General features: G+C 38.9%; 1 protein-coding gene across 7 annotated transcripts in view; it reads left to right on the plus strand.

Annotated features, from left to right (window-relative positions):
* Positions 1 to 6,556: 6,556 nt before the first annotated feature.
* The window catches only part of VPS41 (VPS41 subunit of HOPS complex), a 175,218-nt gene continuing 159,450 nt past the window's right edge, over positions 6,557 to 22,324 (plus strand). For 3 of the 7 annotated variants that reach the window (XM_032303858.1, XM_032303859.1, XM_032303864.1), the window contains exons 1-2: positions 6,557 to 6,625; positions 14,630 to 14,668. In XM_032303858.1, the coding sequence (XP_032159749.1) occupies positions 6,605 to 6,625; positions 14,630 to 14,668 (60 nt within the window). In that variant the 5' untranslated portion in view covers positions 6,557 to 6,604. The remainder of the gene's footprint in view (positions 6,626 to 14,629; positions 14,669 to 22,324) is intronic. The other 4 variants (XM_032303862.1, XM_032303863.1, XM_032303860.1 and 1 more) reach the window with 2 other exon arrangements.

Genomic DNA, 22,324 nt, shown 5'->3' on the forward strand with positions numbered 1-22,324 from the left:
GAAAACTGAAAGCAATCTACACATTCAAAGTAAGGGATTGGCTGCATAAATTACAATAACCAACTCAATAGAAGACTATACAAGCATCGACAATTCTGTAGCCCCATGTTTATATAAGTGGAATTACATTTATGACATATTAATAAATTTTTAAAATTTATATTAATAAATTTTTAAAATTTGTCATATATCTATAGATTACAATCCAAATTGTGTTCAAAATTCACATATAGCTATTCCTATGTAGAAAATCTAGAAAAATAGTCCCCCAGAATATTGCAATGAACATACATACTCTCTCCATACATTACTGAGTTATATTTGACATATCACTTACATATTACCATTTTCTTTTTACGAACAAATTAATCTTCAGCATTCCCTTTAGAAATACACATATGTGAAGTACTAACATACATAAAGTGATGATCATTTATGGGAAGTTACCATGGAAAGAGTAACCACTGGGATTTTCCACTCTCACAATGGGTAAGATACTATTTTATGTTCTCTATAGTTGTACAGAAAATGACATTTTCTTTTAAAAAGGGGGAATGGTAGAGGAAGAGAGCAAGAGAATCCTCAAGCAGACATCCCCTTGAGCCCAGAGCCCTACTCGGGGCTTGATCTCATAACTCTGAGATCACAATCTGAGCCAAAATCAAGAGTTGGCCACTTTATTGACTGGGCCACCCGGTGCCCCCTCCCAAAATACTTCTTAAAGAGCAGTTTTAGGTTCACAATAAAGTTGAAAGAAAGGTCCAGAGATTCCCCTTATATGTCCTGCCCCCACATACGCAACTTCCCCCCAGAGTGGTGCATTTGTTTCAATGGATGAACCTGCACTGACACATCACCCAAAATCCATAGTTTACATTACAGTTCACTCTTGATGTTCATTCTGCGGGATTGGACAATTGTTTAATGACAAACATTCAACATAATGATACCTTCAGAGTATATTCGCTGCCCTAAAAATCCTGTGCTCTTCCTACCTATTCTAAACCCCTCTTGGCCACCCCCAGCTCCTCACCACTGGCAACTGCTGATCAATTTACTGTCTCCATAGTCTTGTATTTTCCAGAATGTCATTTGGTTGGAATGATACAGTATATAAACTTCTCAGATTTGTTTCTTTCAGTCAGTAATATGCACATCACTTTGTTCCATGTCTTTTCTTTTATTGATAACTCATTTCTGTTTAGTGCTGAATAATATACTGTTGTTTGGACATACAATTTATTTATAGACACTAAATAAACTGGGCATACAGTTTGTTTATTCATCTTTGGAAAGACATCTTGTTTGCTTCCAAGTTTTACCAATTGTAAATTAAACTGCTATAAATAGGTTTCTGAGTAGGTTTTTATGTAGACATGTGTTTCCAACTTTTTTTGGATAAATACCAAGGCACGTGATTCCTAGGTTGTATAGTAAGAGTATGTTTTGTTTTGAAAAAAATGACAAACTGTCTTCTAGAGTGGCTGTACTCTTTAGCATTCCCATCAGCAATATACAGCACATCCTTGCCAGCATTTGGTACTGTGAATGTTCCAGATTTTGGACATTCTAATAGGTGCGTAGTGGTGTATGTCATTGTTGTTTTAATTTGCCTTTCCCTGATGACATTGTGATGTGGAGCATCTTTTCATATGCTTATGTGCTCTCTGTTTATCTTTTTTGGTGAGCTATTTGCTAAGGTCTTTGTCCTATGTTTTGTTTTTGTTGTTGTTTTTTGTTTTCTTACTGTTGAGTTTTAAGAGTTCTTTGCATATTTTGGATAACAGTCCTTTATCAGGTAAGGCTTTTGCAAATATTTTCTCCCAATCTGTGTTTTGTCTTCTCATTCTCTTGACGTTGTCTCTTCAAGAGCAGAAGTTTTACATTTTAATAAAACCTAACTTATCCTCAATTTCTTTCATGGATCGTGTCTTTGGTGTTGTTCAAAAAGGCATTACCACACCCAAAGTCGTCCAGGTTTTCTCCTTTATCATCTAGGAATTTTACATTTTTGCATTTTACATTGAGGTCTATGATCCATTTTGGGTTAATTTTTGTTACGTGTGTAAGGTCTGTGTCTAGATTTTTTTTTTTTTTTGCATGTGTATAGCTACCTAGTTGTTCTAGCACCATTTGTTGAAGAGCCTATCTTTGCTCCATTGTATTGCCTTTGCACCTTTGTCAAAGATTGCTTGACAGCACTGAATCCTCCAAACTAAGAACATGGAATGTCTTTTTACTCATTTAGTTCTTTTTTATTTTATTAATCAGTATTTTATAGATTCCTTGTATAAATCCTGTACATATTTGTTAGATTTATATAAAAGTATATCAATTTGGGGGATGCAGTGTAAACTATGTTGTGTTGTTCATGTCAAATTCGACTTGTTCATTGTTGGTATGTAGGGAAGCAGTCAGTTTTGTATACTAAGCTTGTATCCTGAAAACTTGCCATAATCACTTAATACTTCCAGAAGATTTTGATCAAGTCTTTCAAATTTTCTACATAGACAATCATGTCAACTGTGAACAAAGAGTTTTATGTCTTCCTTTCCAATCTGTATATTTTTGGTTTTGTTTTTTGCCTTGTTGCATTAGCAAGGACTTCCAAAATGATGTTGAAAATGTTGAGAGGGAATATCTTTGCCTTATACTTGGTCTTAGTGGGAAAGCTTTGAGTTTCTCATTGTTAAGTATTATATTAGCTGCACGTTTTTGTAGATAGTCTTTAACAACTTGAGAAGGTTCCCTCTATTTCTAGTTTACCAAGACTTTTCATCATGAATGGGTGTTTCTGTATTTATTGGCATGATCATGTGATTTTTTCCTTTTTTAGTCTATTGATTTAATGGATTATGTTAATTGATTTTTGAATATTAACCAGTCTTGCCTACCTGAGATAAATCCCACTTGATTGTGGTCTGTAATGTTTTTATATATTTTTTAAAAGATTTTATTTATTCATTTGACAGAGAGAGACACAGAGAGAGGGAACATACGCAGGGAGAGCAGGGGAGGGAGAAGCAGGCTTCCTGCTGAGCAGAGAGCCTGATGTGGGCCTCAGTCCCAGGAGCCTGGGATCATGACCTAAGCCAAAGGCAGCTGCTTAACAACTGAGCTACCCAGGTGCCCTAAACATTTTTTATACAATTTGTTAATATTTTGTTGTGGATTTTTGGATTTGTGTTTGTGAGAGATATTGTCTATGGTTTTCTTGTAATGTTTTTTGTCTCATTCTCTTTTAGAGCAATGCTGGTCTCATAGAATGAATTAGGAACTATTCTCTCTGCTTCTGTCCTCTGAAAGAGACTGTAGAGAATTGGCATAATTTCTCCTGTAAATTTTTGGTATAATTCACCAATGAACACATCTAGGCCTTTTGAAAAAGTTATTAATTATTATTATTATCATTTTAAAGATTTTATTTATTTGACAGATAGAGACAGCAAGAGAAGGAATGCAAGCAGGGTGAGTAGGACAGGGAGAAGCAGGCTTCCCGCTGAGCAGGGAGCCCGATGCGGGGCTTGATCCCAGGACCCTGAGATCATGACCTGTGCCAAAGGCAGACACTGACTGAGCCACCCAGATGCTCTGAAATGTTGCTAATTATTGATTTTCTTCTTTATATAGAGAGAGAGAGTGGGAGGGGGAAAGGGAGAGAAGAGGGAGAACCGCACACAGGTTCCACACCTAGCTCAGAGTCCAATGCGGGGCTCTATCTCATGATCCTGAGATCATGACTTGAAGCAAAATCAAGAGTCTCACACTTCATGGACTGAGCCACCCAGGTGCCCCGATCTTATTTTTTCAGTAGATATAAACATAACATTGTCTATTTCCTCTTGGGTGCTTTTAGCAGGAATTGGTTTATTTCATCTAGATTATCAAATTTGTGGGCATAAAATTATTTACAGTATTCCTTTATCATCCTCCCAAAGTCCACAGAAACTGTATTTTATGTCTCCTCTTTCATTTCTGAGATTAGTAATTTATGCCCTCTCTTTTTCTTAGCCTGCCTTATTGATTTTACTGATCTTTTCATAGAACCAGCTTTTGATTTTGTTGATTTTCTCAATTGACTTTTTGTTGCCATTTTCATTGATCTGCTCTAATTCTTATTATTTTTCTTCTGGTTTACTTTGGATTTGGTTTGCTTATCTTTTGCTGGTTTCCCAATGTGGAAACTTAGGTTATTGATTTTAAAATCTCTCTTTTTTTCTAATGTATGCCTTCAATGCTACAAATTCCCTTCTCAACACTGCTTTTACTGCATGCTACAACTTTTGATGAGTTGTATTTTCATTTTTATTTATTTCAAAATATTTAAAAATATTTCTCAAGAATTATTTTTTGACACGTGTACTACATAGAAGTGTGTTGTTTAAGCTCTGTATTTATGATTTTCCAGTTATCTTTCTGTTACTGATTTCTGGTTTAATGACATTATGGTCTATGAGAAGAAGTTTTATGATTTCTGATCTTTTGAATTTTTTAAAGTGTGTCTTATGGCCAAGAATATGGTCTATATTTGTGAACTTTCCATGTGCATTTGAGAAAAATGTTTCCTCTTACCATTATCTCCACAGTTTAAAGGTGGGAGGGTGAAGGAACGATGGGCAAGAAAAAGCGGGTGATTTGACATAAAATGAAAGACTGTTGGGTTGAGGACTTCTTAGACTCTATTGTACATATATTTCCCCTGGGGTTATTATTAAAGCCCAGCTTTTGGCTCTAGATTTTTGGAGGGGCCTAAAACTCTTCAGTTATAATACTCCCAGATGATATTGATGCTCCTGGTCTGTGGACCACACTTTCAGTAGCAGGAGGTGAGAAGATCTCTTATAGAAGATAGCCCAAAACTCTCATTTCACAGGAGAAAACTTGGGGCTCTGAGGTCAAGTGTGAATTTCATCTTGCCAACAGGCACAGTGTGAACCTGCTAGCCTGTAGTGGGTTTCTTCTGCTAGTGCATCATTCTGTATCCCAGTCTCTTCACTTTCCAGTCTGTCCAAAAGGAAACAGAAGATCCAAGACAGTACACTGAATGGGGAAAAGCCTTGGGGAATCCAGAGTCTCTGAGGTTTGAGGGAGCAGAGGAAATTCTGCAGTAAACTTTGGCTATCTTCAATCAAACCCACTAGAGTTTTATGGGTGAGCCTAGATCTTATTGGAAAAAGATAAAATTACAGTTTTTAAAAGAAAATCTGAAAAGTAGAAGGGCTAGGCTTATTTCTTTTCCCTGTGGATTGAAGGCTTGCACATCTTTGTGGTCTGTATAAGGGTTCTTGTAGGACTTGAAGTAATGGAACTTGAGAGCAATGTTTGGGTTCAAGCTGCTTTACAAGAGATCTTAGAAACTCTCTGATTGAAAAGGTCAAAACTTAGGGTAGTTGGTCCTTGGTTATAGATACATAAAGGCTTTGAGTTGGTCTTTTATCATTCCCTTGTGACTGAGTGATCAGCAGACTGGGAGGAGGACCCCAGCAAGGGTTAGAGAAAGAGGGTGGGGCTAAGATCGTTTAAATCCTGGGGAAAACACAAGTGTCTCACACGAGGTCACTTACTTAGACCACAGGAATCATGGGTTGACCAGGCTACAGTTAGAGACCTCCTTTTATGAGTTACTTCTAGATCAGAGTCAGTGAGTCACAGGAGGAAAAAAGGGCACTAGGAACCCACCACCTATTGTCATTTGTGGCATTTTTTTGCTAGTTATCACCTCCTGGAGATGATCAGAAAGAAGAAAATGTTTATTTTTGGACGAGATACTACAAATGTCTGAGGATTAGAAAGAAGAGCTCATAATGTCCAGAAACATGGAGAGGATGAAAGAAATACAATGGTTTTACAGATTTTACCAAGGACAAGTTTATATTCTACCTTAAATATTTGCTTATAGAATAGATCCGATAAAAGTTTAACAATTAATTTAATGAAACAACAGTTTTTAACTTCAATGTCCAGATGCCAAAAGAAGATTGCAACTTAAAGCAGTAAGCAGTACAAGCTAACCAAATATTTTTGAAATACAATTTTTTATCTGATTCTCCACTGCCAAGACTGACATATGCTTTATATTCACGTAACATATTTTTTAAAAAAAGGACAACAACACTTGTAGACTAAGCAGCATTTGCTAATAACGGAGTCTTTGGCATTAGACACAGCCAAATTCTAGTGGTACTTCTGCCTCTCACAAGTTTTGTGACGTCTGAGCCATAGTGTTCTCTATAAATGGGGAAAGCACTAGGGATTGCCGGAAGGATTAAATGAAAAAATTCATCCAAAACTCTAACCCTGAGTTAGAGTTATATATAATAACTGATATATAATAAATATTAGTAAATAATATCATAATCATGAGACCAGTAAGAGCAACAGTAAAATAAATCATAGAATTAACAACGGTTCTGCTCAGATTCCGCACAGTACAACTCCATTGAGCTTGGAAAGTCAGAAGCAGAGATGAGGCCCAATCTGCTCACCAACTAGAAAAGAAGTCTCGGTCAGATGCTGCTAAAACTACATTTCCCAGGAGCCCCTGGGCCCCAGTGTCTCGGTTTCTCTCATTTCCGGGTCTGTCATGTGACTCCCCGGGGACACCATGGCGGAAGCGGAGGAGCAGGTAAAGGCTGTAACTGTTAGGCAAAGGAGTAAGAAGCGAGGATGAGCCGGTTGGGGCTTGGAGCGGAGCGTGTTGGGTTGCGGAGCTGCTGGAGGGCGAGGCAGGTCCGCCCACGGTGGGGCGCGCAGCTGGCAGTGTCCGTGTCGGGGAGCAGAGGAGCGGGTGGGATGTCAGCTCTGGAGGGCACCCGGGGGGAAGGGCTCCGACTGCACCCCCGGCGTTGGTGAAGCGGCCTTGCTTTGCCGCTGCCCCGTGGTCTTTCCTCCGTGAAATTTTGGCTTGAAGGCAGCCTGTCCCAGGGACTGACTGCTCTTGGGGGAACATAAGAGATGGCTTGAGTTTTGAGGCCGGGTGATTGAAATTTCAGTTCCTTTCCAGTCGAAGTTAAGGCAGAGTTGCTTTGCAAAAGAGCCAGCTAGGAGCGAGGAGATGAGTTTTGTTTCGTACCTATTGTTTTTAGGTACAAAGCTAAGTCAGCTATGGCGTGCAGCCGTGGTTAAGTGCATTGTTCTGGATCAAGAATACCTACGTTCCCGTGGTGGTTCTCTTTCTTAATATGTGACATTGGGCTAGTTATTTAACTTTAAATCTAAGATGGAGTTAAAAGAGTGACTTTCTATGAGAGTGGTTTAAGAAAGAATAAGTTAGTACAGCAGTTAGAGTGCTTAGTGAAAGTTGGGCTTAGTAAGGATTGCGTGAGAGTATTTGTTGCTGGCGGAACATCAGGCTGCAAAGCCGGCCCACGCTTGGCAATGGGGCGTGGAGTTTAGAGGAGTAGTTAGTGATGGCGATAAGAGTTATTTTCCTACAGGCGGTAGTGGTAGTAAAAGTTAGTTGAAATGAAAAAGTGACATCAAGAAGACAGAAAAGTGCAAAGGCCAGAATGTGAGGAAATACCTTTTCTTTCTTTCTTTCTTTCTTTTTTTTTTTTTTTTCCATTTCCAGGACCATTTCAGGTTGTCATTGTTTTTCCTTACAAATTAACAGGGTCATCAGTTTCCGTAATTGCTTCTAAAAAGTGATTTATGATGAGCTGTACCATAACAAAAGAAGTTTAACTAGTTGATAATTTGTACCATTTGTAACATACTTCATTTACATAATGAAAATTTGCGTTGGGTACATTTGATAAATATCAGTAATTAAGAAATAAGGTAGAAATTGGGTTTGGGTGGTCATTGTGTTAACAGGAGTGTTGCTACCAGCCACTGAAACCTCCCTTTTCTGATCTGGTCACTTTAAAGGAAAAATGCTCGTTAAGCACATGTAATTTCATGAGTCATTGCTAGGTTTGATGATAGTGGTGAGATTGGTTTTCACTCTGTTGGTCTTTCAGGTTGAAATATAGCTTATTTGTAGTCTGACTGAAAAGTAAAAAGCCAAGATCTTAGATAGAAGATAGTAGAAATGGGGAAAGTAGTGCTTAGTATTTATTTAGTAGTGTTTTGTATGGAAGTTTGGCAGAGTTGTCTTATGGAAAGAGCACATGTAGAGAGTTAGTGATATAATAAGAATGCTTTGAATTTTTATAGCACTTTCCAGTGTAAACCCTTTATGTCACATTTGGTCCTTGCAAAACAATTCTGTATGGTTAATGTTTATTCTGATATATAAGTCAGGACAAGCACTTGCTCTGTTCCAAACATTGTAATGGCTTCCCATTGCCCTCTGAGGAAAAGCCAAACTTGCTTAGAATACTTGAGTTGCCCTATAGAACCTTGTCCCAGATGCTCGTTTTCCCTTTTCTGACTTAATTTTCCACTACTCTTCCCTGCTTCCCTTCTGTTACTGGGTAGCATCAGATACACTTGGCTTTCTTGCTGTTCATTCAACAGGCTGGCATGTTTCTACCTCAGGGCCTTTACTCCTGCTGCTCCCTTTTTTGACCCCAGATATCTATAGGACTTTCTCCCTCAGTTCTTTCATGTCTTTGTCCAAGTGTTATCTTTTTCAGTGAGATCTTCTTTGATCATTCTTTGAAACCTCTTGCATTATTTTCCTCCTTAACACTCATCACCATCTGACATAGTGTGTTTTAAAATTTCTGTTATTTGTTCTATATGTTTCTATGTTCATTTCTGTATATTCTCCCCATTAGAATGTAAGCTTCATGATGGCAAGCATTTGTTCAGTGCTGTTTGCCTGATATCTAGAATAGTGCCACAGTATGTGTTAAATGATTGAATTGTGTACATAAGCAAATGGGAATTCAGACAACTAAAGTAACTTATTCAGGCTTATATCTATAATAAGCCTCCAGTCTTCTATTGCCAGAGTTCACAATTTTTCACTAAAATACTCCACTCCACCTTTTTAAAAATACTAATTCTCATTTTAGCTGATTAATTCTGTTAATTAATTCTATATTATTAATTTAATTCTAATTTTTAACTAGAACCTAATTCTAATTTTTATTTATTTTATTATTATTACTTTATGAAATAAAGTGAGCCCTTATCACCTTAATAAATGTCCTTCAAGTCGTGATTTCACCTTTGACCCTTTAACAGTCTGCATAGTTAGAGAAGGCATTCATTCTATCACTATCATTCTCAAAAAAGACCAATATTTTGTCAATTGCAGAAAGAAGCAAACATTCACAAATTGTCCTGTTCATTTTTTAAAGCTAGTAAATAATTTTACCTACATTATCAGTCCTTTATAGGTTAACGGTGGTTAGACTTTTCTCACCCTGCTTGATTTGTGCATTTCACAGTAGGAAGCCATTAAAATCTGGCCTTTCATATATAGTTTTTTAAAGGCTAAAAGGGCACAAAAGGGGAGGTAAATGAATTTACCAATTGTTCTGTTTTGCCACTTTGAACCTTTTAGAAAATCTTGACATAATTCCCTCCCCCGAACACTTTATGAATTGAGATGTGTATTAAAATTAGCTACAATGATGGGTTAAGTCAAAAGAAGCTTTTCCTTGGCATCGTGCACTCTCAATACAAACAGCCCTTTATGATGCGCAGGACAAAACTAAATCTCTCCTCTTTTCTGAGCATTGTATTCTTTGGTGATTGTGGGTTTTTTCCCCTTTAATTCTAGAAAGAACCAAAATAGTAAGATCTGTACTGAATTAACATAATGTAATATAGTTCATAGGCTATATGATTTCAAACTAGGAAATCATTTTTTGGATATGATTGAACATTTTTTTAAGTCATTGGGAAATCTTTGTGCTGGGTATGGTGAAGGTAGTTTGCAGAAATAACTATATATATATATATTACATAGTTCACAGAAAGGACTAATACCCTTTATTCTGCCTGGAAATCTTCTAACCAGCAGTTTTACTTAGCTCTAAAGTGATTTATAGGTGACCTTCATTATCACAGATACCCAACAGTATTTGTTCATACCTCTTTTATGGACAACATTCTGCTTGAAGTCTGGTTGTTTGTGTATTTGTCTTATGTCTACTACAGATTGCTGAGTCTTCAAGAATAAGAACAGAGCCTACTCATGTCTGTATCTCTCACAGGGCTAGTGCTTTACAGGTACTAGGTGCTTAATAAAATGTTTAAATGAATTCATTAGGAGGAGAATAGCCTTCTGAATTGAAAATGTCAAATTATAAATTAGATGCAGTGGAATTTGTGTTGTTTTATCTTAACTTGAAACTTCTGCAAGTTAGTAATTCATATGTATTGTAGATTACATTTCCCACATTCCTGCTTTGCCATCCCCCCAGGTACCAGCAAACCATCAGGGAGCCTAGTCTATTAAAATATTTGATCAGTCAGACCACATATTCCTTGACAAGAGAGGAGAGTTCCTTTTTTTTGAATTTTCCCTTTACATTTTAGAATTTGGGGAATTGTTATCCTTATCATCGAACATTTACTGTTTATCAGATGGCAGTTCAGGAGCACGTATACTCCCCTGTGATTGTGCCCCATGTGTAAAATCTAAGTCAAACCAACAAATACTTCCCTCAGCTTTCTTGCCTGCAAACTGAGGCATTTACTTTCCAGAACCCTTGTGAGTATGAAATGAGATAAAGTATGTTAACGTGGCCAGGTCAAAGTGTCTTTCTGTGTCGGATGACAGTTTATTATTCAAACTTGGGCTTTGCTCAAGTATGTAGTAGTCTCTTTTTTTAATAGTTTGATCGAGATCTTTTAAAAGCAACTTCACTAATAACAGAAGAAATAAAGCCAGACAAGAGTTTGCTAAAACAAAGAATCAGAAATTTGGGGAAGATCCACTCTTTACCATCGTGTAACTAAAGTGTAGTCACAGATTAGCTTAGCTGGATGTGCTTATTGCCTTATGAGTTTTTCCTCTCCTTTGTCTGGACTGGCTGGCTGAAGGCCAGTGTCACCAGCTGATTATTTGTGGTTTCTCTGGTACCCACATTACCGCTTCGGAGGGGGAGCCCTTCTCAGGTCTGGGGTTCTGTGTTTCATGCAGCTCCCCGTTCTTGGCTGTTCATTCACCCTTGACTCTGTTTCTTCTGGGCACTTGCTCCCTCCTCATTGTTTTTGTTACCAAATGCTTGTGATTCGAGGCTCTTATTTAGACTAACTGCATCAGAGACTTTGAAGGTGGAATGTTTGCCTGGGTGTAGCCATTTCCCCAAACGGAGTTTATGTGATTGTGATGCAGTCAGATTTGGCACTGGGTCACTAGGTCGCCTCGCTGGTCCTTTTTTCCACACTGGGCAGACATCCAGGTTTTCCTTCCTTTGCAGACTCGGATGAGTGTGGTAGCTGAGCCTGTGGGGCTCAACGGGGTTGGTACCCTGAGTCTGCCTGCTCTTGCCTGCTCCCCAGGTGCTCTTTCAGCTTTCCTACTCAACCAGGCTTTTAGAAATTGAGGCCTCAATGATACAGGAATAACAGATACGTATCACACAAATATATCCTCTTATGTCTGCCTGTGTCTGACGTTGGGATCTCTCTCACCCTGTCTTCCACTACGCTTAGCTGTGTCACGCAGTCTGTTGGGAAGGAGAGAAGGTGGCAGTGCAGCAGAGAAGGTGGCAGTGTTTCAGGTCCATCCCCAAGCCAGGCTGATTGCCTGGGGCCTGGGCTGTGCTGTCTTTCTTCATCCTGCTGGCCTCAGAGCAAACCTTCCCGGGGCTCCAGCCTCCATTTCTTCCCCAGATATTGCACATACAACCACCCCCCCCATAGTATACAGGTTCAAGAGGGGCCATGTCAAGGCACCAGGTTTGTTGGATATGTGATTGAGTGTAAGGGATTGGTTTGCAGAACAAGTTGTTGAGTTTAGCTTTCAGCTGTTGCCTAGATTTTGTTCTGCTTCACATTTGCATCACTCTGTGCCTTCTGGCTCATCATGTTTGCTTCAAACAGAGCAGCATAGTTTTTTTTTATTGTGGTAAAATATACATAATATTTACCACTTTAACCATTTTTAAGTGTATGATTTGGCAACATTAAGTCCATTTGCTTCATTGTTCAGCCATTACCCCACCATACAACTCTAGAACTTTCTGTCATCACAGACTGAAACTCTGTACCCATTAAACACTAATCCCCCTATCACCCCGCCCCAACCCCTAGTCTATTCTGTTCTACTTTCTGCCTCATATAAGTGGAATCTACAGTATATGTCTGGTTTATTTCACTTAGAGAACAGCACAGTTTTGTAACTTGTATTTTCAAGATTTAAGTTCTTTAAAAGAGTGTGATGTTAAAAAATGTTTGAATACCACTGACTCTTTCTGAATTGTAACCTTTCTCACCGTTCAGCCTGGCTTCTTGGATCCTTCCCTGGGACATTCACTTGCTAACTTCTGGTTTGCCCCTCAGTCTCTAGAACATTAAACACAGGGGCTTACTGAGTGGATGAAGCTAAGAAACAGGAGGCCAGACTGATTCCTGAAGTCACTCGTGCATTGCTTCGGTGGGATTATGGACAATATGTGATTTCTCTTGAGGCCACAGCTACATTTGGGAGGTTTTTGCTGGTGCTGGGGGTTTAGAGTGTCTGGAGTAAATATTCTCACTGATACCAGCAGCCCCAGGAAGCTTCTCTGAGAGCCTGGTTTTCCCTGAAAACTTGGTTTTCTGAGAGCCTCATGCATGGTGTCGGATTCTGGTGCTGCGTGCTTTTCAGTACAGAGCAGGCATGTAATTTGATTTTGAGTTTTGGGTTGAAATTGCTGCGTGGGGACATAATACTTTTGTTTTAATGAAGAACATAAATGGGACATTTCCACCTTTCCCCTTTGTACCTCGTTGAATGGATTTCAAATAAGAAATTTCCTTAGGTTTAATGAAATTTTTCTGGAAAGAGCAGTCCAGTGTCCTTTTAAAGTCTTGAGTTGGGGAATAGGAATCTAGGTGCAGGTCACTGGCATGGTCGTCAAAGCCTCGTTTTGCTGATGTTAGTAACTCAATATTCAGCAACAGTCAGGGGCAGAAAGGGTGTCAGAAGTCATTATGTTCAGCCTTTAAGCCTCAATGTTCTTACCTCGAGGGTCATTAGGAAATTCTAAGATGCTAGGTGCAAAGCATTTAGCATTGCGGGGATATATATAATAGATGTTCAGTAAAGATGTCAGAATGGTGACTGTTAATAATAAATGGAGTGTGTCCAAAAGAGAAGGATCAGGATGGTAAGTGGATGAGAACCAGGATCTGGGGATGGTTAGCACAGAGGAAAAACAATTTAGAAGGGCAGGCATGATACGTGTCATTAACTTTGGAGAACTGTCAAGTAGTAGAATTGGATTTTTTATGTGTCTTATTGGTGCTAAGAACAAAAAGTTACTGTGGAGAGATTATAGCTCCAAATTAATGGGAGTTTTCTAGTACTTAGAAGAACATTCCAACTAAATAGGCCACGTTGAGATTTAGAACAGATTCTTAGGTTCCTCATGGGTAGTGATACAACTACAATAAAACTCTTAATTACAGGTAGCATTCGTCCCCATTTTACAGATGGCCTTTGAGAGCAGGAACTGTATTGTCCACAAGGCATTCCACAGGCAGCCTGCACCTTCCAGGTTCTTCTTAATTTTCCATGAATGAAAATAAAATTCTTTCAAACACCAGATTTGTGTCTCTGCTGCTATACAACTTTTGCTGAGTAATATATGCATCTAACTTGCTTTAAAATGTTTATTTTTTTTTTCTTGAAAACTACTAGTCGTATCTAAAATGTCCTTGCCCCATTTTTTTGTTCTTTATCTCATGGATCGTTGTAAAATGCTTACATTCAGTGTCAGCATATTAGTTGTAACTTTTTATTGCTATTGATATCTATAAGTACGTTAAGTAAATCTTCATTTTGCTGACCTCTTTGAGGATGCATGGCATCAGCAGATTCTCTCTTTCACTGGACAGGTGAGAGATTAGCAGGATCAAGTCAATTTTTTCCCTTTTTGCTTTGTTTTCTCCAGAGCAGCAAGATTCATTGTCTAGCAAGGGGGAAACTGTGTTAAATGGCAGAATTTGTCTTCCAGTTAATGGTTTAAAGAGTGAATGTAAATTATGGAGCTTGTTTGCACAATGTCTGATAGGTACTACTCTAGGGGAATTCTTTTGTAAAAAGCTGTTTAAGCGAGACAATCATTTTGACTTCACCAGATTAATAGCACAATAATTAATAGCACAGGGGCTTTTCAGTATAAAAATTGGCTTATAGATAATTTGAGATGGCAGTTTCCTCTTCCCTTCCAAGATCAGTAAGTAAGGCTGCTTTGCCAGACCTGTTTCCATTTTTAGCGAAAGAAAGTGCTTTCTGTGTACTCACACGATAGTTCCTGAGGCCATTCGTTAACCTGCTGTCCACTCAAGGGAGGTCAGCAGGAGTTGGGGGTCTGGGTGGCCCCGGGATAACCATCTCAGTTCTGCCAGATGTGGGAAGTTGTGGGAGGCCCACAAGGCGTGGAGTCTTTCAACTGTAGCTGCAGATTACTTCCCAGAAAGGGCAGGTGGATGTGGATGGTGGGGATGGGATGACGCTTTCCCCATGTCTTATTCTTTTGTTATCCTTCTGACTATTTTCCCCCTCTATGCTTTGTAGGAAACTGAGTCTCTCGAAGAATCTACAGATGAGTCTGAGGTAAGATGGTGGTTCGGGAGCCTGAGGATTTCTGGCTCACCATGGTATCTTGAGCTTTTTCTGCCTTATTAAATGAGACATTGCTGAGGATTGGGGGGTGAGGTAAAATAGGGCCATGTGTGATTGAGCCTTGGGGAAGAACGTGACAGTTGTCTTTAAAAATATTAAATGGATTGACTTAAACAGGAAAAGGAATGCTTTCTCCTGATCTTGAGTAGTAGTTAAACCCAAAGTCTGTTGGCAGTGGGAACTTTGATGCAGTTTTACAGACTAATTTTGACAGTTAAAAAAAAAATCTATATTTTAGGGGCCCCTGGATGGCTCAGTTGGTTCAGCATCTGACTTGATTTCGGCTCAGGTCGTCCTCTCAGGGCTGTGAGATGTAACCCCAAGTTGGGCTCCCCACTGGGTGTGGAGCTTGTAAGATTCTCTCTCCCTATGCCCCTCCCCCTTCCCCCACTCTTGCGTGGGTGCTCTTTCAAAAATCAGTTTGTTTTAAAACAACCACTATAGATAGGTTCTCTAATATTTATTCTTTCTTCATTCTTTTAATGAATATGCCATGTTTACTGATATAATTTCTAAATCATGGAAATTATAGTTTATTTCATAAAATAAGAAGGAAAGTAACTACCTGAAAAACTGTTAAGGAGCTAAGTTGTGCTAAAGGTTATATTTTAAGGAGAATAAAAATATAAAATAATATGTATCTATAAATGTATAACATATTTATAAAAGTATATTTATAAGTATGTAATAAATATAAATATTTATATATTTATAAAAATAGATTTTTTAAAAAAATTTTAAAGATTTTATTTATTTATTTGACAGACAGAGATCACAAGTAGGCAGAGAGAGAGGAGGAAGCAGGCTTCCCGCTGATTAGAGAGCCTAAGGCGGGGCTCGATCCCAAGACCTTGGGATCATGACCTGAGCCAAAGGTAGAGGCTTTAACCCACTGAGCCACCCAGGCACCCCAAAAATAAAAATTTTTTTAAAATTTTCAAGACTATGCATAAGATATAAATTTAAGTATAACGCTAGTGAACTACCAGTTTTATGGGTGGACTATTAATAATAATTACATTTTACCTTTTAATATTTCATTTAGCTCAGAGGAATGAAAAAATATCTATGATAACCTGCTGGAAATTCACACCAATGTAACTGTAACCAATATAGTCTATAAATTTAGGTTGATGCTGCATACAGTTATATGGATTTTGTTTGCTTTTTCAGGGAAAAGGTGGGTTTAAATGTATTCTTCTAGAGAACATCTTATGTTATGCTACTATGCATTTGCAGTTTGGCTGTAGAGCCATGATTCCTAATATTGGTGCTGCTGAGGATCTCTGATCCTCTCTTTGGGGCCCCTCATAAGGCACTACAGAATTTGTTTATCGATACGGTATAATACTTGTTGATTTTTTTTTTTTTATAGAGAGAGAGATCACAAATAGGCAGGCAGAGAAAGAGGGGGAGCAGGCTCCCCACTGAGCAGAGAGCCTGATGTGGGGCTCGATCCTAGAACCCTGAGATTCTGACCTGAGCCAAAGGCAGAGGCTCAACCCACTGAACCACCCAGGTGCCCCAATACTTATTGATTTTTTAATAAAATCCTGCAAAGCAGTTTAGCTTCCCATTCTCATTTTTGGAGATTTCCGGTTAACCATATTCTCAGAAACACTGGTATAGAATTCTGCAGTGTTGGAGCCCTGTCCAAGAATTTCATTTCAGAGGATGTTGGCAGCCACCTAAATAAATCTTTCCACACATCCTTTAGATACTTAATGGATCCACAAGGAGAACAAACGAAACACACATAACTCATCCCTCCAACGTAATCAGGAGACAGGGTGTGCTGTAAACTTCAGTGTAAGTGGGGGAATACATATCCAAAACCAGAAGAGCCAGCTTCGGATTGAGTCTGGAGCTGAGTCCAGTGGAGGCGAGTTGGAGATAAAGACACTGTAGCTGAGTTCCAGCAGGAGAGGTTTCGTACAAAAGTGTCCCCTCCCCCAGGAGGGAAACGGCCCCACCCTGAGTGGACAGTCCTGAGAACAGGTCTGACAGCTGCTGGATCTGAGCACTGGCTGTTGGGGAATTTAAATGAGGGGGCTTGACAGGGTGTGGGACCAGAGGGGACAGTGTTGGGATGAGGCTGGTACTGGACAGAGAGGGGAGGCATTCCTTGAAAGCATGGTGGTGACATTATAGGAGTGGGGGAAATTAAAGGTACGAAGCGGGAAATCAGGATACTTGCCTCCCCTCACGCCCCCAGAAAAGATACCACTTACTAAAGAAGATGCCCTTCATTTACCCGTGTAACTAAGAGACCTAGTAAACCATTCAAATAACCTCATCCTCTTCATAGGAGCACCTCTTGTTGCTGTCCTGGCAATCTGAGACTGGTAAAATTGAACTGGAATGGCAGGGAGCATCTATTCAAAAAACCATGGTGAGGAGAGCAAGTGGAAACCAAACATTTTCAGCTGAAACAAGCAGCAGCATAACACTCCATCATAACTTGAATGTCTTTAAACAAGCATTTGTAGATAGAGAAAACTATCTTAAAACAGAACTTTTAAAACTCAGAATAGAAATGGACAAAAAACTAGGAAGGAAGGAAGGAAATAAGAGCTGACCACTTAGGAAAGACATAGAAGGAAAGGATCATTCTTGTAAAGTTGACGAAACCGAGACCGGAAAGGTAACCTGATCGTCTAAGCTCAGATAGCTCGTTCACAGAAGTGAGTTCAAACCAAGCCCCAGATCTGGGCTCTTTCCATCATTTTTCCTGCTGGCTCTGGTGTCTTCTGTATCGGCCGGGACAGAGGGACTGTGGAGGCAGGCCTTGGGTTCCTGTCTCAGCCATACTTTGTACCTGCTCTGTGGCCTTGCACACAATCTCTCTGTCCCTCGTCTCCTTCATGTGTGCCGTGTGGGTTTCCCCGAGGGCTAGATGAGATTGCTGTTTGGGAAGCATGTTGTGCGGTGCCTAGCATGTGGGAGGCCCTCTCTGAAAGCTAGTGAGCCTCAGCTTGTATTTTAGAAGGGCGCTGGTCTCCTCTTACAGCCTGGGGCTTCAGCTGCAGGGCTTGGGGAGACTCCCGGAGACTCTGGGACACAGAGTGGTTACTCTCCCATCCGGGTTTTCATTCGTTCATGGGCCAACAAAGGAGTCAGGCTGGTGATAGGCCAAGTTTGGGCTTTTTAGTATGATGAGTTGGTTTATAATCCAGTCTTTGGAGCTGTTTGTTCTGGGTGTCTCAGTTTGAATCATGATCTTTCCAGATCCATGCTCGAGATTGTAAGACACTGTTCTGTTGCCAAAAAATCTTTATTTTTCCTTTTCTCCTCTTCCTCTATTGCCCCACTAGGTTTTGTACTGTCAGTTCAGCTTTCACAGGGCAGACATTTCCTTCATGTACTTCTCCCTCTTTATTCAAGTGCTCAGATACTTTCCATTTCTGCAAACAACGTTTAGTGTTTTCAACCATGAATTATAGCAGTTTATCTGTTTTCCTTATGAAAGCCACATTTCTTATAGACTGGGCCTTTATACTGAGAAGACCCTAGTGTTAGGTTTTTCTGAAACTCTTATTTTTAAAGTTTAAATGTAATTTTAATTAAAAAATTTTTAATTGTGGTAAAATATACATATTTTATACATATAAAATATACATAACATATATATAACAAGAATTGCCATCTTGGGGCACTTAAGTGACTCAGTTAGGCCTCTGACTCTTGATTTTGGCTCAGGTCATGATCTCAGAGTGATGAGAACAAGCCCCTCTTTGGGCTCACGCTCAGTGTGGAGTCTGCCTGAAGTTCTCTCTCTCCCTCTGCCAGCGCTTGAGCTCTCTAAATAAATACATAAATAAAATCTTTTAAAAACTTGCCATCTCAACCACTTTTAAGTGCGTAGTTTAGCATTGTTAAGTACATTCACATTGCTGAGCAGCCTACCTCCAGAACTTGTTTATCTTGCAAAATAGACAGAAGTTCTGTGTCATCAAATTACAACTCCCTATTCCTCCACCAGCCTCTGGCAGTCACCCTTCTACTTTCTCTGTCTGAATTTGACTGCTCTAGAACCCTTATGTAAGTGGACATGCAATATTGGTCTCTTCAGAACTGGTTTATTTCATTTAGCAGCATGCCCTTAAGGTTCATCCATTTTGTCACATAGGTCAGGATTGCCTTCTTTTTTTAAGGTTGAGTAATATTCCATGGTATGTCCATACCACATTTTACGTGCTGACCCACTGATGGACACTTGAGTGGCATTTACCTTCTGGCTTTTATGAGCAATGTTACAAAGAACATGAGTTTAAAAGTATCTCTTTGAGACATTTTGCTTTTAATTCTTCTGAATATGTACCCAAAAGTGGAATTGCTAGATCATATGGTAATTCTATTTTTAATTTTTTGAGGAACCACTATACCATTTTCTCATTTTCCATAGAGACTGCACCACTTTATGTTCCCAGCAGGAACGCATGGGGGTTCTAATTTCTCCACATCCGCATCAACACTTGTTTTTTCTTTTTTTTTTTTTCTTTTAATAGTAGCTTTCCTGACAGTTATGAGGTGATATTGTGGTTTTCATTCATTTTCCTAATGATTAAGTGATATCAAACATCTCTTCATAAACTTTTTGGCCATTTATATATTTTCTTTAAAGAAATATCTGTTCAAGTTCTTTGCCCATTTTCAAATTGTGGTTTGGTTTTTGTTCTTGAATTGAGGAGTTCTTTATATATTCTGGATGTTAGTCTGTATCAGATAAAAATGGATGGATGGATGGATAGAAAAGGATAGAGATACACATATTGTTTCTATATATAACTCAACAACCTGTGAATAGAATAGATGGATAGTTGACATATAGATACAGATCTATAGAGTTGTGATTTAACTATGTCTCTATAAAGAATATAAACAATATAATACATAAAAAATATAGGGGTGCCTGGGTGGCTCAGTGGGTTAAGCCTCTGCCTTTAGCTCAGGTTATGATCCCAGTGTCCTGGGATCGAGCCCTGCTTCCAGCTCTCTGCTCAGCAGGGAGCCTGCTTCTCCCTCCCTCCCTCTCTCTCTTTCTCTCTGCCTTCTTGTGATCTCTCTCTATGTCAGATAAATAAATACAATCTTTAAAAAAAAGAAAAAAAATATATATATATATCTCCATATCTCAGTTAGACAATTCGCAGTACTTGAATAATTTCTCCCATTCCATAGGTTGCCTTTCACTGTTGAGTGTATTCTTTCATGCATAGAAGTTTTAAAATTTTGATATAAGTCCAGTTTATCTATGTTTGCTTTTCTCCCTGTACTTTTCATGTCATATCCAAGAAATCATTGCCACATCCAGTGTCATGAAGTTTTTCCCTTAGGTTTTCTTCCAACTTCTCATTTTGTGTGTTCAAGAAAGAAGTATTAACTGCTCAAAATTGTCTGTGTTTTCTTCATTATTCTTGAAACCTGCAACCAAATGAAATGAAATTTCCAGGTGTAGTATAATTAATGCAATTGAAAGTGGTGTATATGTCAGTATGTAAAACTTAGAAGGATTTTAAGTTGTGCTTTGCTGTTAAAGTAGAAATTCAAAGCTGTATTAACAACCAAGAGCGTGCGTTAAGCATCTTGCCTTCGTGTTAATACTACATGAGTTTTTGCAGATTTTGTAGGATAACTAAAGTGTGCCTTGCCTCTACTATTTTTTTTCTAACATATAATCCACTGTGTATTCCACCTTGATATGATAAGCCAGACTGTTTCTTAAATGGTGTTTTACTTTCGAAAAGAGTAACACAGAAGTATGTGGTCAGAAGAACTCATTCTCATTTTGAAGCTTTAAGCTTCTGTCAACACTGGGGACAACTGCTTTGGTCTGGGTGGGGGCTGAGTGCTACAGGAGCCCAGAGGAATGGATGATAAGTCAGGAATGGCTTTGCTTGGAATCTTGAAGATTTAAGTATGGAAGATAAATCTAGGCAGAGGCTGCCACAGTCTTTGGGAAGAGATCGAGTGATGAAGGGGCACACACGTTCTGCCGGCCAGCTGGGAGGCTCTGGGTGTGGCTGGAATGTGGAGGAAGCTGGGGGAATGAGGCTGGACGAGGAACTAGGGTGAGGCTGTAGAGCTACGAATGTGTCAAACCAGACAGTTTAGACTTGATCTGTTGGACGCTGGGGAGCCAGCGAAAGGCATGCTTATTGGGGGGTGGGCACAGGGGTTGGTGACAGATGAGCTGGAAGGAGAGACCCATTTCAGGAAGTTCTAGTGCAAGCCCCTAAAGAGATCACAGGAATGTAAGTGTCTGGGCTAGGCAGGAGCAGAAGACAAAGAGGAAATGCTTCTCAAGTCCAATCAGGAGGAAGTGTGGATAGCATGTGAGAGTCGATCTTGGTAGGGGAGTCAAAAAGATTCCAAAGCGTCTAGTTCAGCTGTGTTGTAAGAAATTGAGTGAACTCCACTTTTAGGCAGTTAAAGGAAAAAGACATTTTAAACTTGAAGTTGACACCTCTATATCCAATTCTTTCTTTGAAGTGGTACTTTTCTAATCCATTGGTGACTCCTTTTCTAATCATTTTGGTCAGGCTGATACAAATAATATGCTTTCATATTAAATATGGTTTTAAAGAAAAGCAAATGAGCAAGCTAATCTCTGGGATTTTATTTCTAAAAATCCTCCAAGGTACATGCTGTAGAGGAGGTTTGGAGTGCTCTTTGGAGCAAAGATGGTGAATGGATTGAGCAGTGTTCAGAATCTATTTTGATAATGAAGATTATAACAAAAACAAACAAATTTATTGTAGGAAGCAACAGTTGGCATTTTGGTAAGCTCTTTAGATATGTTCATTGGCCCAAGTTTTGGCCATGGTTATTGCTTCTCTTTTACAGATGAAGAAATAGAGTGTTTAGGTAACTGCCAGGGATACTCGCTGGTAAATGGATTTGAATCCCACAGTCAAGACTCCAAAGCCCGGTCTTCTACCGTGTCCAACTTCCCTGTGATCTCTCTGATTTTATTTCAGACTTTTCCTCTGTGTTCCTTTGTAGAATTGGACAAAATTAAAAAAAAAAAAAAAAAAACTCCCTTGGAACTCCTGCCTATGTATAAAATGATATTTTGGGTGATGTTACAGATTTTGGCTTGTTCAACTAGTAGGAAAAGCAATTTCAGAATCTTTGAACTTTGCCTTATTCTCTAGAGAAAAAAGAATTGTCTTGCTAATTTATAGATAACATTAATAGTTATAAACTCATGTTTTGCCATAAAACAAATGATTCATTAAGAAAATAATTATAAATATTTGTAAAATATAAAATAAATGTTAGTTACTAAGTTATATCCCCTTCAAAAAGTACATTCATCTTTGGGTGGGGGCAATTTAGCTGCAAGAGTATTCATTGCAACTTTGTTTATAATATAAAAATTTGGAAACAGTCCGGATGTCTGGAAAGGAATTATATTATCTTTATAATTGATAAAAGCATTCTACAAAAATGTCATTTAGAGCAGAGGGTGGCTATTTCTATAAAGGTATAGGTAGTAAATATTTAAAGATTTGCATACAAAGAATACTGAGGATATTATGTAGGTATGTAACCATATGAAAATATAAAAACCTGCTTGAAAGC

The sequence above is a fragment of the Mustela erminea genome, chromosome 11, assembly GCF_009829155.1.
Source record: "Mustela erminea isolate mMusErm1 chromosome 11, mMusErm1.Pri, whole genome shotgun sequence".
In the NCBI taxonomy this organism is placed as follows: Eukaryota; Metazoa; Chordata; class Mammalia; order Carnivora; family Mustelidae; genus Mustela; species Mustela erminea.